This window comes from Carassius gibelio, chromosome A20 (genome assembly GCF_023724105.1).
Source record: "Carassius gibelio isolate Cgi1373 ecotype wild population from Czech Republic chromosome A20, carGib1.2-hapl.c, whole genome shotgun sequence".
Lineage (NCBI taxonomy): Eukaryota > Metazoa > Chordata > Actinopteri > Cypriniformes > Cyprinidae > Carassius > Carassius gibelio.
Window position 1 is genome coordinate 28338991 of NC_068390.1, and position 15573 is coordinate 28354563.

The 15573-nt window shown below is 40.8% G+C and overlaps 1 protein-coding gene across 11 annotated transcripts in view; it reads left to right on the forward strand.

The window, feature by feature from the left end:
- Nucleotides 1-15573, forward strand: part of LOC127938272 (zona pellucida sperm-binding protein 4-like) — a 34491-nt gene that overhangs the window by 9078 nt on the left and 9840 nt on the right. For 2 of the 11 annotated variants that reach the window (XM_052534759.1, XM_052534758.1), the window contains exons 1-7: nt 5068-5433; nt 5509-5696; nt 5770-5867; nt 5935-6092; nt 6170-6362; nt 6426-6573; nt 6649-6721. The exons of 1 other annotated variant lie outside the window; for it this stretch is intronic. In XM_052534759.1, the coding sequence (XP_052390719.1) occupies nt 5097-5433; nt 5509-5696; nt 5770-5867; nt 5935-6092; nt 6170-6362; nt 6426-6573; nt 6649-6721 (1195 nt within the window). In that variant the 5' untranslated portion in view covers nt 5068-5096. Of the gene's footprint in view, nt 1-5067; nt 5434-5508; nt 5697-5769; nt 5868-5934; nt 6093-6169; nt 6363-6425; nt 6574-6648; nt 6722-6801; nt 6912-11540; nt 11907-11983; nt 12172-12244; nt 12343-12409; nt 12568-12644; nt 12838-12900; nt 13049-13123; nt 13197-13276; nt 13388-15573 lie in introns of those variants that run through there. 8 more of the 11 variants (XM_052534752.1, XM_052534764.1, XM_052534753.1 and 5 more) reach the window with 8 other exon arrangements.

Sequence of the window (15573 nt, forward strand, 5' to 3'; positions counted from 1 at the left end):
GAAAAGGTGGTATCCTCACAATTATATTCCTTCTTAGAGAAAAATGGTATATGTGAGGATTTCCAGTCAGGATTTAGACCGTATCATAGTACTGAGACTGCTCTCCTTAGAGTTACAAATGATCTGCTCTTATCATCTGATCGTGGGTGTATCTCTCTATTAGTTTTATTGGATCTTAGTGCTGCGTTTGACACAATTGACCACAACATTCTTTTGCATCTTTTCGCAATTTGAAAAACTAATGGAATGCATAGTCGATATAAAAAACTGGATGACGAGTAATTTCTTACTGCTAGATTCAGAAAAAACAGAGGTGTTAATTATAGGAGCTAAAAACTCTGCTTGTAATAACCTAGAACACTGTCTAAGACTTGATGGTTGCTCTGTCAATTCTTCGTCATCAGTTAGGAACCTAGGTGTGCTACTTGATCGCAATCTTTCCTTAGAAAGCCACGTTTCTAGCATTTGTAAAACTGCATTTTTCCATCTCAACAATATATCTAAATTATGGCCTATGCTCTCAATGTCAAATGCAGAAATGTTAATCCATGTATTTATGACCTCAAGGTTAGATTATTGTAATGCTTTATTGGGTGGTTGTTCTGCACGCTTAGTAAACAAACTACAGCTAGTCCAAAATGCAGCAGCAAGAGTTCTTACTAGAACCAGGAAGTATGACCATATTAGCCCGGTCCTGTCCACACTGCACTGGCTCCCTATCAAACATCGTAGATTTTAAAATATTGCTTATTACTTATAAAGCCCTGAATGGTTTAGCACCTCAGTATTTGAATGAGCTCCTTTTACATTATAATCCTCTACGTCCGCTACGTTCTCATAACTCAGGCAATTTGATAATACCTGGAATATCAAAATCAACTGCGCATTTAGATTTTCCCGCGTTCACTATGATTTAGTCGGTTTCAGTGGTGGCTCTTCGGGTGAGGCAGGGGAGGCACAGTTTCCCCCAAATTTTGAGGTGAATATGAGGAAGATTTAATGTTAATAAAATTCAATATTCATTTCAGTTCATGTCTCAGAATGTGTATATATTTTTGTTTGTAATTTCACAGTTGTAATACCATTACATGAAAGCAGGGGCGTAGCACCAAATTCTGGGCCCTGTATACTCTCAAAGTCAGTGGGCCCCCTACACATGCCAATGGGGGTCCAGAGTGTCTGGCACAACTTCATAAACACTGCAACAAAAAAAATTGTTTTGAAGAATGTTTTCATCAATTTAGTCAGCTTTTTCATTGAACCAAAAAGAAACATTGAGAAGAAGGATAATGGAACGGTCTGTTGCATGCAATAGTAAGGCTTTCCTCTCTGTACACATATCATTAAGTACAATTTTGCAAGTTTTATTGTTGTCCCCTTCAAAACTTGCTCGTGAGAAATGTTATGTTTATTGTCCTCCCCAACATTTAGATGAGATTTTCGCCCCTGATTTGTACAATATTCAGTTTCTGCTGGTCTGACTTAATCAAAATAGTGTTTAAAAATTACTTTCGGTTTATAGTGACCATAACGCATAAAAGCGCTTTAATGGGAACATTAAAGAAAGTTCTTAAAAAAAAGTAACAAAAAGGTTACTTTAAACAGTAATGCATTACTTTTTGGTGTAAGTAACTGTAACTACATAATATTTCTTAGTAACTAGCACAACACTGGTGTTGTCAGTTTGGGAGTTCGGAGCATGAATCATTTGAGTCAGTTCGGCAGTTCGGAGCTGGTTCGCGAATCATTTGAGTCTGTTTGGCAGTTCGGAGCGTGAAACATTTGAGTCAGTTTGGGAGTTCGGAGCGGGTTCGCGAATCATTTGAGTCTGTTCGGGACTTCGGAGCGGGGTCTCCAATCATTTGAGTCAGTTTGGCAGCTCGAAACGTGAATCATTTGAGTCAGTTCGGCTATTCGACGCGTGAATCATTAGTGTCAGTTTGGCAGTTTGGAGCGTGGATCATTTGAGTTAGTTTCGGAGTTCGGAGCGGGATCGCGAATCAATAGAGTCAGTTTGGCAGTTTGGAGCGTGGATCATTTGAGTTAGTTTCGGAGTTCGGAGCGGGATCGCGAATCAATAGAGTCAGTTTGGCAGTTCGGAGCGTGGATCATTTGAGTTAGTTTCGGAGTTCGGAGCGGGATCGCGAATCAATAGAGTCAGTTTGGCAGTTCGGAGCGCGAATCATTTTAATCAGTTCGGGAGTTCGAAGCGGGATCGCGAATCATTTGAGTCTGTTCGGGAGTTCGGAGCGTGAATCGATTCATAAACACATTTACAGTCACTCGCTGGTAGTTTTAGTTTATTATTACAGTATCATTTAAACCCTCATGTTGTCTCAAACCTGAATGACGTACTTTCTTTTGCACAAAATAAAAGAAGGTATTTTGAAGACTGTTGCAAAACAAAGATGTTTTGGTCATTAGTGACTTTCACTGCATGAAAAAAAAAAAAAAAGATTACTGAGATGTTTCTCAAATTATCTTTTTTTTATGTCCCAAACTTTGTTAGGCTGTAAATAAAGCCTAAACAGTAATATACATACATATACATAATGTGGTAAAATCTAGAAGGTTTGTATAAAGCTGCAATGTGTATATATAGCTATATATATATATATATATATATATATATATATATATATATATATATATATATATATATATATATATATATATATATATATATATAATATACACATTGCAGCTTTATACAAACCTTCTAGATATATATATATTAGGGGTGTAACGATACGCGTATTCGTATTGAACCGTTTGGTACGAGGCTTTCGGTTCGGTACGCAGTACCGAATTACCGCATTATGTATACCAAACGGTTCGTTGGACTAATTAATTATATTTGAAAAAAAAGAGAGAAATATAATGATATGCGTTCAGCAAGGTAGCCCAATAACCCAAACGACTTAACAGGCAACGCCCCTGACAATCCCGAAGAAGAAAAAAACACCAACTTATATGTGTATGTTAGGCTACTCAGTCAGGCGCTCGCTCACTCAGCACGCGCCGAAGGCTCGTTGCAAAATAGCCAATGCGTTTAACAGACCAGAAAAAGAAGATCCTCCAATAACCAACAGGTCTGGTGTTTGGGTGCACTTTGGATTCCCTGTAAGCTATAATGGTGATTGCAAGAGAGTGGTGGATAAAAAAAACAACAGTATGTCGCATCTGCTACATGACAATAGGGTACACCAGCGGGAATAAAAAATAAAAAAAAAACACCAGCGGGAATACTTGAAACATGTCAACTCATTTATGCTGACATCACCTTAGTGTGTCAGTATCTGGGAAAAGACGAAAAAAGGAGAAACATGCACGCAACAAACTATCCCCGCAGCATTTAGACCGACATTTCCAACTGATTAAAACAGGGCAAAAGACATCACCGCAGCGATCGGTAGTCTTCATTTACATTATAGCCGTGGATGTGAGACCTTACTATTTACCATTCATTCTGTCATCACATTGTAGCTTACAGGGAATCCAAAGTGCACTCAAATACCAGACCTGTTGGTTATTGGAGTATCTTCTATTTCTGGTCTGTTAAATGCATTAGACATTTTGCAACGAGCCTTCATCGCGTGCTGAGTGAGCGAGTGCCTTAGTAAAGGGAAAAACTCTAGGCGTGTCTTTCTCCTCCTTTCCAAAGCGCTTGGGCAGAAGTGCTCATGAGGCGTCTGTCTTTGCTAAGCAACAATGACGTGCTCTCTCCATGAGACGCGGAAATTTCAGCAAAGGATAAATGGATTTGCAGCTCTAAAAATCGCTTGCAGTAGCTCTGCTACTAAATTTATTTCAAAATTGCAATCTATATACAACTATGATCAGCTGTTCCTTCATCTTGGCTGAGCTCTCAACGTTGTTATGGGAAAGGATGAAGCTGATTGGTTGGTTCTTGTCACATGACCCGCGGTGCGCTTGCGGCATTCTGAAAAGTTGAGATGTTTTTACATTTTGCTGTATCTAAAACGTACCGAACCGTGACACCAGTGTATCGTATCGAACCGAACCGTGAATTTTGTGAACCGTTACACACTCCTAATATATATATATATATATATATATATATATATATATATATATATATATATATATATATATATATATATATATATATATAATTTTTTTTTTTTTTTTGATGATTCCCCTCATTCCCTGAGGTAACAACAACTATATTGAAGGGGTTTTATATATAGCAGTCAACAGACGACCTTCATAAAAAATAATAAATCATTTTATCCTATTTACATTTCTTACCTTTTTTACTGTATTTAATTGTTCTAAGTTCCTTGTTCGTTTTGTTTATATTTTTGCGGAAGCGGGACGGAAAAATCCATTCTGCGCTGGTCTCTGAAAGATTCGGATGCGCATGCGCTTTTCACTTGTAAAACTCAAGGGTATTTGGGTAATGTAGTCTCGGCTCTCTGTGGGACGAATTAGGATTAGGATAGGATAGACTTTTTTCATTTTTATTCAGCCCTACATAAATACATTTTGAGATTCTTACTTAGCCTAACGAGTAGTTAAAATACAACAAATACTTCACATTTCTCCTGATCAGCCACAAAAATGGAGCTTAATCACAAATTATTTACATATTTACATGAATATTATGGAAACACACTGAACTTAATAACACATATTTGGGTAAGACGCTATGGTAAAAGTGTGTAGGCCCATTATTTAAATAATAATTATAATAACAGTATAAACAGCAGGTTCTATATTTGAGTATGAATGAAACATGATAGGAGCAGTTTTCCCTCACGTGAATCCCCATGTTATAACTTTCAAGACTTCAAAACATTCAAGTTTATAACTGACCACCTCTAAAAACAAATTTATAACTGTCTTTTCAAAGAAATATGAATCTTTGGGGCTGCTGCTTTGACGCTGTACAAACGCTTCCAGTGTGAAACGGGTCAAGAACCAATGAGAATCGCCCAGTTGCATGAGCTCACACTTGCCTGGAGAATCATGGTTGTTAATGAAGTGGGAGGGACTATTGCTAATTAGCTGAGACACAAGAGTACAAAAAGACCAATGTGCAGTATCTCAATAGTGTGGTTAGCTGTTGGACAATGGCTGGAAGTTGGTGGCTGGTTCAGGTATTAGCACTGTGTGCTCTCTGTCATGCTCTTCCAAAGAAGGGTAAGTGGAGTAAACTGTCCCAGAATCCTCCAGCTCTGATGCTCCAGCAAACTGACCAGCGGCTTCAGCAGTCAGTTCAACAGACTAATCAGCAGCTTCCTCAGAAGATTCAGTTTCAGAAGCAAGTAGCGAAGGCTGAGCCTTTGGACAGATGTTCTGTAGCTGATTCTGAGCAGATCCAATGTGGACAACCTGGTATCAGTAGTGCTGAATGTGAAGCTATCAACTGCTGCTTTAGTGGACAGCAGTGTTACTATGGGAAGACCGGTAAGAGTGAGTCAGGGTTATACTCTGTTAAACTGATCCTCAACATGAACCTGCTCTTGTTCCTCTCTGTTCCAGTGACTGTCCAGTGTATAAGAGATGGTCAGTTTGTGGTAGTGGTGGCTAGAGATGTTACACTGCCTCGACTGAGTCTGGATTCAGTCAGTTTACTGGGAGGAAGTGACCCAGCTTGCAGTCCTGTGGGGTCCACACCTTCCTTTGCTGTATACCAGTTCCCTGTGACTGCATGTGGCACAAGAGTGATGGTGAGGAGATGCTTATGGTTTTATTCTGCATGGCCTATGATGGACTGGATGCCAACAGTGTTGCTATTTGCAGGAGGACAGTGGTTATGTGGTGTATGAGAACAGAATGAGCTCCTCGTATGAAGTGGGGATTGGACCACTTGGTTCAATCACAAGGGACAGTCACTTTGAGTAGGTGCTCTATGCTGGTCTTATTTGGTGGTCTGTAACAAATGCTACAAGCTCATGGTTTGTCCAGGCTTCTCTTCCAGTGTAGGTACTCTGGCACTTCTGTGGAAGCTCTGGTTGTGGAGGTCAACACTGTTCCTCCACCTCCACCAGTAGCTGCCCCTGGACCCCTCAGGGTGGAGCTTAGACTGGCCAATGGTCAGTGTGTCACCAAAGGGTGTGCAGAAGGTGTGTTCTTGTCCCATGTGTTCCTAGTATCTTTAGACTCCAGGTTGCAGCAGTGTTTAATCCCTGGTGTTCCTCAGGGGATGAGGCCTACACGTCCTACTACAGTGATGCTGATTATCCCATCACAAAAGTCCTGCGGGAGCCTGTGTATGTTGAGGTGCACATTGTGGAGAGGACTGACCCCAACATTGTCCTGATGCTGGGACACTGCTGGGCAACTTCCGCCCCCAATCCACTCAGTCTACCCCAGTGGGACCTTCTGGTTGATGGGTGAGTAATGACCATGTTTATCCAGTTAGTCTGTGGCTTTTCTAACCTCCTTTTCCCTTTCAGATGCCCTTACCAGGATGACCGTTACCTGACCACATTGGTTCCAGTGACCGGCTCTTCTGGTCTTCAGTTCCCAACCCACTACAAGCGCTTCATTGTGAAGATGTTCACGTTTGTGGATCCCACATCACTGGCTCCTCTGCAGGAAACTGTATGCCGCTTTACTTTAACCTTTAGTGTTACTCCTGTTTCTAGATTTGACTTGACCCTCTTTCCTCCCTGTCAGATCTTCATCCACTGTAGTACAGCGGTGTGCCATCCGTCTTCTGGCTCCTGTGAGCAAAGCTGCGGCAGGACGAGTGAGTTCTTGCTCTCTCTTGACTAGAGGAACTGAGAATCTTCACTATTTCCCTTCACACTTCTAACATTTCTCTTGCAGGAAGGGACACTCATGTGAAGACCATCTCTAGTGAGCAGACTGTTTCCAGTGGAGAAATTACTCTGCTCATGTAAATCTAGTGTTTTAATAAACCTTCTGATGCACCATGATGGACTTGTCAAGTCACCTTTATTTATATAGCGCTTTAAACAAAATGCGTTGCGTCAAAGCAACTGAACCACATTCATTAGGAAAACTGTCAATACAACATGACCGTTAACCCCAGTTCAATGAATTCCGTCTCATTTCCATTTAAATGGCATCTGTGCCATAATTTAGCAATCAAGTCAATGATATCGCTGTAGATGAAGTGACCCCAACTAAGCAAGTCAGAGGCGACAGCGGCAAGGAACCGAAACTCCATCGGTGACAGAATGGAGAAAAAAACCTTGGGAGAAACCAGGCTCAGTTGGGGGCAGTTCTCCTCTGACCAGATGAAACCAGTAGTTCAATTCCAGACTGCAGCAAAGTCAGATTGTGCAGAAGAATCATCTGTTTCCTGTGGTCTTGTCCTGGTGGTCCTCTGAGACAAGGTCTTTACAGGGGATCTGTATCTGGGCTCTAGTTGTCCTGGTCTCCGCTGTTGAGATTCAGTGGACATGGAAGATTATAGTGTAACAGGCGCTCATTCAATTACTGAGGTGCTAAACCATTCAGGGCTTTAGAAGTAATAAGCAATATTTTAAAATCTATACGATGTTTGATAGGGAGCCAGTGCAGTGTGGACAGGACCGGGCTAATATGGTCATACTTCCTGGTTCTAGTAAGAACTCTTGCTGCTGCATTTTGGACTAGCTGTAGTTTGTTTACTAAGCGTGCAGAACAACCACCCAATAAAGCATTACAATAATCTAACCTTGAGGTCATAAATACATGGATTAACATTTCTGCACTTGACAATGAGAGCCTAGGCCATGTTTTATATTTTGAGATGCGGTTTTACAAATGCTAGGAATGTGGCTTTCTAAGGAATCATTGCTATCAAATAGCACACCTTGGTTCCTAAATGATGACGATGAATTGACAGAGCAGCCATCAAGTCTTAGGCAGTCTAATTGTTTTGACCTTGCAGAGTCTGAAGTTGGGTCTTTGTTTCTGGGGCTACACTAAACTGACTTTCCAGTACCTCTCTGTAAGGCCATGCATTCTGAGTCCAGGCTTCTACACAAGCAACCAATAACTTTACATTTGTCCAACCTCCAGTTGCTACCCAGGGACACAATGCAAGGTTTCAGATTAAGGGTTCTGACTAACATCTGTCTGCATACGTTTTTTTTTCTTTTTCTCTCTCTTTTGATTGTGCTTGAACATGCTGCTATGCCATGCAGGGGTACTAGTAGTCTACGTGTGTGTGTGTGTGTGGCCAGGTATGGTGTCCCATAGTTGGAACATGTGCTCTGCATTTAACGAATCCAAGTGCACACAGACTGATGTGTGGTGTTTTTTTTTAAAAAAAAAATTATTTTTAGATAACATTCCTAATGTTTATTTAAATTAATGATCTATTTCCAAATGATTGAAGGGCTAAACTATGCCATGGTATATTTTGGGGCTGTACAGAAGAATATTGATCTAATGTCAAATTGCCTTTTTGTATAGCCCTTGACACAATACTGATTGTCAAACAGGAAAATATTGTCTAATGCAAGAAGATAAAACATTTTTCCAGATAAAGCCAGTTCATTGATTCAGTGACTGTTATCCAGTTCAGCTATCTTCCAATAGTGTTTGTGCAATCAGGCAAGAGTCCCCAACTAAGTAAGCAGAGGCAAGGAACCAAAACTCAATTGGTGACAGAAAATGAAGAACACCTTGGGAGATAGCAGGCTCATTTGGTGGGCCAGTTCTCCTCTGATCAGACAAAAGCAGTATGGTGTGCTTTAATTCCAGGCTGCATCACAGGTCTGATTGAGCAGAGGACTCGTCTGGTTCCTGTGGTCTTGTGCCGATGGTCGACGAAGGCTTCACAAGGGATCTGCATCTATGGCTCATCTAGTTGACATGGTCTCCGCTGACATTCAGGGCTGTAGAGGTCGTCTCTAGGTGCTGATCCACCATCTGGTCTGGATAGAGCCTGGATCCGTGTGGCTATAGTGACCCCTGAATAAGAATGAAACCAAATAATATTAGCGTAGATGCCATTCTTCATACAATATAGCAGTACATCGAGTGCTATGGGAAGTGTTCCCGGTTCTGGTTGACCTGATTAATGCAGCCTAACCATCCTTTAATGGATTTGAATTATAGAAAAGTGACAGTGTATTGTGTAAACCAGGTTCAATTCAAAATGACAGAAATAATACTACCATGTAATTTTAAATTAAGTAAGTTTAATATGTGGAGAAAAACAAGGAAAACTGAGTCTTTAGAACCACTGAGAATTACCCCGTTGCATGAGCTCCAGCGTTGCCAAGTCCGCTTATTATACGCGACTTTGGGCTTGTTTTTCTGTAAAGTTGATTACAAATATTGGTAGTCGTGGGTAGCATTTTTTTTAGGCTTGTTTCTAAAGTGTAGATGCTTATTTGGGCTTGTTCCCAGCTCCATAATAAGTTATCAAGCATCTATTTTCTATATGTTATACGTAGGAGTTCTAGCCTGTTCTCTCTGTCCCTCCCTTATCCCTACACACAGGAGACAGAGTTTTTTCCCACCCGCATCCTGCTTCTAACTGGCTCTAACCCAGATGGCAACGAGTACTAGCCAATCAGAGACAGAGCAGGGCAATCTGTTTTTTTTTCTGGTTAGGAAAACGTTGTCAGTGAGTGACGTAAACTTTAAATAAATGCGCGCGAGTTGCGACCAGGGGGCAAGGAACTCGACCGGAAGTTGAAGTCTGGTGGGGGCTGCCATCTTTTAGCAGAACTTCACTTGCGTTAGCAATCCCATTGACTCCCATTCATTTTGGCGTCACTTTGACAGCAAATAATTTTACATCTGAGGCGTTTAAAGACTCCGTTTGTCCATTATTTATTTCTAAAGATACACGACAATGTATAAAGGGCTCCATTACCTTCTATGTTACATTATGGCCCCGTATAAACAGTTTTTGTAAAAAAATAGGCTAACGATTGCGTCATAACCACTCGTCTCTCTGTCGCATTACCGTACAGACAGGAGGGGAAGCTCGCAGGCAATTAACCTTTTAACTGTCACCCCCATTTTTGAACATAGACGTGAAAGTACACTATTCACACTTAAATTGTTACAATTCATAAACGCTTTTGAATACAGACCAAAGGTTGGTCTCTTTTTAAAGAAGACAATCTGCAGATTATTGCAGAAGTGAAATCATTTTAAAAAATGAAAGCATAAAAAAGTTTTAGTAGTTTACATTTACTGTAAATACATTTATTATTTTTTTATTATATTTTATATAAAATAAATATTTTATAAAATGCTATAAAATTAAAGCCATATGTCTAAATAAGTTGTGTTCCAAATTTGAAGTTGATATAAAAAAAATGTAGGTTCATATGCAATTTTGTTTAGGCGTTATACCACAAAAAGCCACCGGGGGCCATTGAAACTCCATTGAATTTTTTGGATGCATTTTTCTGTCACAAATGTATCAATTTCTCTCTCAATATTATGTCTATGAGAAAATAACCAGCAAATATGGAATCTTGAGACTGAGACCTTTCCAACGATATGTATTTTGTCAAGATTATGAAAAGTTTTGATTCTAAAAGACCGTAATATATAAGGAATATGACCCCTCCCACTAAGGGGGAGGAAAATGCTAAAAGATTTTAAAGTATGATTTCCATGGTAACGCAGTGTCCGATTTCAAAATGGTTTTCATAGGATGAATTTGGAGTATTTAAGCTTTCAAATGATATATAATTTTTTATGATTACTAAAACATGTGATAGGGAAAAAGGAAGCGGAGTAGATTTTTTGTGACAAAGGTCAGAACTGATGATGTATATGTTTTGAGGTGCACTCTTTTTATAAATTAATCTTTTACTGTTCCTTCATCATTTTTAACAACAAATCGTGGTCAAATATCTATTTAGGAGTCTAAGACCTTTCCAACGATATATAGTTTGTCATGATTAGATTAGGATATAATTGTAATATATTGAAGTAAATTTAGGCATCCCATATACGGGACAGTGACATTTAACAGGCTAACTTAATATGGCGTACTGGCGTTACATTTTAAAATACTATACAAAATAATTAATCAGAATACTTACTCCTGCTCACTCACGCCAAAGAACTCCCCGCTCAAGCTCGCCGTCTCTGCAAGATTAACGATGGCAGTTTGCACGCACAGCTACTAGAAGATTTACATCTGTCAGACAGGTTGCTGACGTCGTCAAGCTTCGTTTGAGTCTGCGCGTCAGAAACGGAAGTGCTAAAAAACGCTAAAAATGGGCTTCACTTGTCTCAATTGAGTTCCAATGGGGTCGCTGTGTCCATTTCTTTTACTGTCTATGGTTGCGACTGATGGTGACTGACTGGACTGTAGGAGAGTTTTTATTATGCAATAATAAAGAATTTGTGAATTCAGGATGATATTTTATAACTGTCTTTTCAAAGAAATATGAATCTTTGGGGCTGCTGCTTTGACGCTGTGCAAACGCTTCCAGTGTGAAACGGGTCAAGAACCAATGAGAATCGCCCAGTTGCATGAGCTCACACTTGCCTGGAGAATCATGATTGTTAATGAAGTGTGAGGGACTATTGCTAATTAGCTGAGACACAAGAGTACAAAAAGACCAATGTGCAGTATCTCAATAGTGTGGTTAGCTGTTGGACAATGGCTGGAAGTTGGTGGCTGGTTCAGGTATTAGCACTGTGTGCTCTCTGTCATGCTCTTCCAAAGAAGGGTAAGTGGAGTAAACTGTCCCAGAATCCTCCAGCTCTGATGCTCCAGCAAACTGACCAGCGGCTTCAGCAGTCAGTTCAACAGACTAATCAGCAGCTTCCTCAGAAGATTCAGTTTCAGAAGCAAGTAGCGAAGGCTGAGCCTTTGGACAGATGTTCTGTAGCTGATTCTGAGCAGATCCAATGTGGACAACCTGGTATCAGTAGTGCTGAATGTGAAGCTATCAACTGCTGCTTTAGTGGACAGCAGTGTTACTATGGGAAGACCGGTAAGAGTGAGTCAGGGTTATACTCTCAGTTAAACTGATCCTCAACATGAACCTGCTCTTGTTCCTCTCTGTTCCAGTGACTGTCCAGTGTATAAGAGATGGTCAGTTTGTGGTAGTGGTGGCTAGAGATGTTACACTGCCTCGACTGAGTCTGGATTCAGTCAGTTTACTGGGAGGAAGTGACCCAGCTTGCAGTCCTGTGGGGTCCACACCTTCCTTTGCTGTATACCAGTTCCCTGTGACTGCATGTGGCACAAGAGTGATGGTGAGGAGATGCTTATGGTTTTATTCTGCATGGCCTGTGATGGACTGGATGCCAACAGTGTTGCTATTTGCAGGAGGACAGTGGTTATGTGGTGTATGAGAACAGAATGAGCTCCTCGTATGAAGTGGGGATTGGACCACTTGGTTCAATCACAAGGGACAGTCACTTTGAGTAGGTGCTCTATGCTGGTCTTATTTGGTGGTCTGTAACAAATGCTACAAGCTCATGGTTTGTCCAGGCTTCTCTTCCAGTGTAGGTACTCTGGCACTTCTGTGGAAGCTCTGGTTGTGGAGGTCAACACTGTTCCTCCACCTCCACCAGTAGCTGCCCCTGGACCCCTCAGGGTGGAGCTTAGACTGGCCAATGGTCAGTGTGTCACCAAAGGGTGTGCAGAAGGTGTGTTCTTGTCCCATGTGTTCCTAGTATCTTTAGACTCCAGGTTGCAGCAGTGTTTAATCCCTGGTGTTCCTCAGGGGATGAGGCCTACACGTCCTACTACAGTGATGCTGATTATCCCATCACAAAAGTCCTGCGGGAGCCTGTGTATGTTGAGGTGCACATTGTGGAGAGGACTGACCCCAACATTGTCCTGATGCTGGGACACTGCTGGGCAACTTCCGCCCCCAATCCACTCAGTCTACCCCAGTGGGACCTTCTGGTTGATGGGTGAGTAATGACCATGTTTATCCAGTTAGTCTGTGGCTTTTCTAACCTCCTTTTCCCTTTCAGATGCCCTTACCAGGATGACCGTTACCTGACCACATTGGTTCCAGTGACTGGCTCTTCTGGTCTTCAGTTCCCAACCCACTACAAGCGCTTCATTGTGAAGATGTTCACGTTTGTGGATCCCACATCACTGGCTCCTCTGCAGGAAACTGTATGCTGCTTTACTTTAACCTTTAGTGTTACTCCTGTTTCTAGATTTGACTTGACCCTCTTTCCTCCCTGTCAGATCTTCATCCACTGTAGTACAGCAGTGTGCCATCCGTCTTCTGGCTCCTGTGAGCAAAGCTGCGGCAGGACGAGTGAGTTCTTGCTCTCTCTTGACTAGAGGAACTGAGAATCTTCACTATTTCCCTTCACACTTCTAACATTTCTCTTGCAGGAAGGGACACTCATGTGAAGACCATCTCTAGTGAGCAGACGGTGGTTTCTAGTGGAGCAGTTATTCTGATCATGTAAATCTGGTCTCTTTAATAAACCGTGTAAAAACCAAGATGACTGTCTCAATAGTTTGACCTCACACACCGGAATCACCACCTGGAGGGAGACCCAAAGCTTTGCTCCACTAACCACCAGTTATTTCTGCAGTTTGCATAATGTAGTAAAACGTTAAAAGGCAAGTGCAGTAAACATCTTGTGTAACTTGAACAGACAAACATGAACCCCATATAAACTGTCTGAAGTGTCACATTAATAGTTTCCTGACTTTGGTCTCTTAGTATTATGGCTTAAGTGTATTAAGGCCATTAAGTGTTGCAGTGTTTGAGGCACTGTTTAATGACTGAAATACTGCAGTGGGTGTTTAATAGTAATTTGAAACTGCCAAAACTCGCATTTTGTTCACTTGAGAGGTAATCTAAATACTTGTGCCTGTGGAACGGCTAGAAAAACTGAAAGGCTTGTGCTGCAGTTCTATGGATGATTTCCCGTCCAGGTCTTTGAGGTTGTAACATGAAAACGATTAACTGGTGTTGCTTTGCAGAGTCTCTGCCTCTTGCCCCCCCCCCCCAACTATATTAAAGGGGTCATGAACTGGGAAATTGAAGTTCCCTTGGTCTTTTTGCCGTGGTGGTTGTAGGTTAAACCATTAGTTCACCCCCCAAAAAACTGTCTTTAACTTTAATATCCAACTCTGTTAAAGGATTTTGGTCGCTGTTGGACAGTGTTTTCTCTTCTTCCTGTTGGCCTTCTGTAGCTAATCATAGCTCCGTGTAGCTGTTTTTATTTTTCTCTAGAATCTTTATTTTTTTTAAAGTGGTAAAATATAACTTAATTCACACCATATTTCTGATATTATTGATCAATCTTATCAGATTAACTTTGATCGTTCACTTTTAGTATATATCCTTGAGTGAAGTACACCCGCAAAGCGTTAGCACGCGTTAGCTTGTCATTAGCGTTTTCTTTTCTCCTCTCTCTCGCTCCTGTTTTTCACAAGTTCATCAAACAACCGCAGTAAGAATATTTCATCAAGCACAGTGAGTAATGGCTTCTCCTGCTATCGTTATTTGCAGCTCTTGCCACGTGTACGGTTTATCTATCTCTGTCGCTGATGAGGGATTCACATGTGATAAATGCAGGGAAATAGTTAGGCTGACAGAGAAGATTTCAGAATTAGAGACACGCATCCAATCTTTAACTGAGGACAGTAAGAATGTTAGGGCTCTAGATACGGCTGCCTCCCGTCACAGAGGTCAGTTAATTCTCAGCACATAGAGACTCTTTCACCTAGATATCACACTATAGAGACTGTGTCTGTTCCTTGAACTAGAAAATACAAAAAACGTTCAAACCAAGTTAAGATTAATTTAATTTAGGTTCAACAAATAAAAAAACAAGCAATATGAATAAATGATAAAGCTTGGCTTATTGGATTCAGCCGTCAGCTACAGTATCACATCAGACAGTGCACTATAGACCCCCTGAGGAACAGTTCCACTCATTCTCTACTATAGGAGAGGAAGAATTGAATAAACTTGTTAAATCATCTAAACCAACAACATGTATGTTAGACCCTATACCATCTAAGCTCCTAAAAGAGGTGCTTCCAGAAGTCATAGATCCTCTTCTGACTATTATTAATTCCTCATTGTCATTAGGATATGTCCCCAAAACCTTCAAACTGGCTGTTATTAAGCCTCTCATCAAAAAACCACAACTTGACCCTAAAGAACTAGTTAATTATAGACCAATCTCGAATCTCCCTTTTCTGTCCAAGATACTAGAAAAGGTGGTATTCTCACAATTATGTTCCTTCTTAGAGAAAAATGGTATATGTGAGGATTTCCAGTCAGGATTTAGACCGTATCATAGTACTGAGACTGCTCTCCTTAGAGTTACAAATGATCTGCTCTTATCATCTGATCGTGGGTGTATCTCTCTATTAGTTTTATTGGATCTTAGTGCTGCGTTTGACACAATTGACCACAACATTCTTTTGCATCTTTTTGCAATTTGAAAAAACTAATGGAATGCATAGTCGATATAAAAAAACTGGATGACGAGTAATTTCTTACTGCTAGATTCAGAAAAAACAGAGGTGTTAATTATAGGAGCTAAAAACTCTGCTTGTAATAACCTAGAACACTGTCTAAGACTTGATGGTTGCTCTGTCAATTCTTCGTCATCAGTTAGGAACCTAGGTGTGCTATTTGATCGCAATCTTTCCTTAGAAAGCCA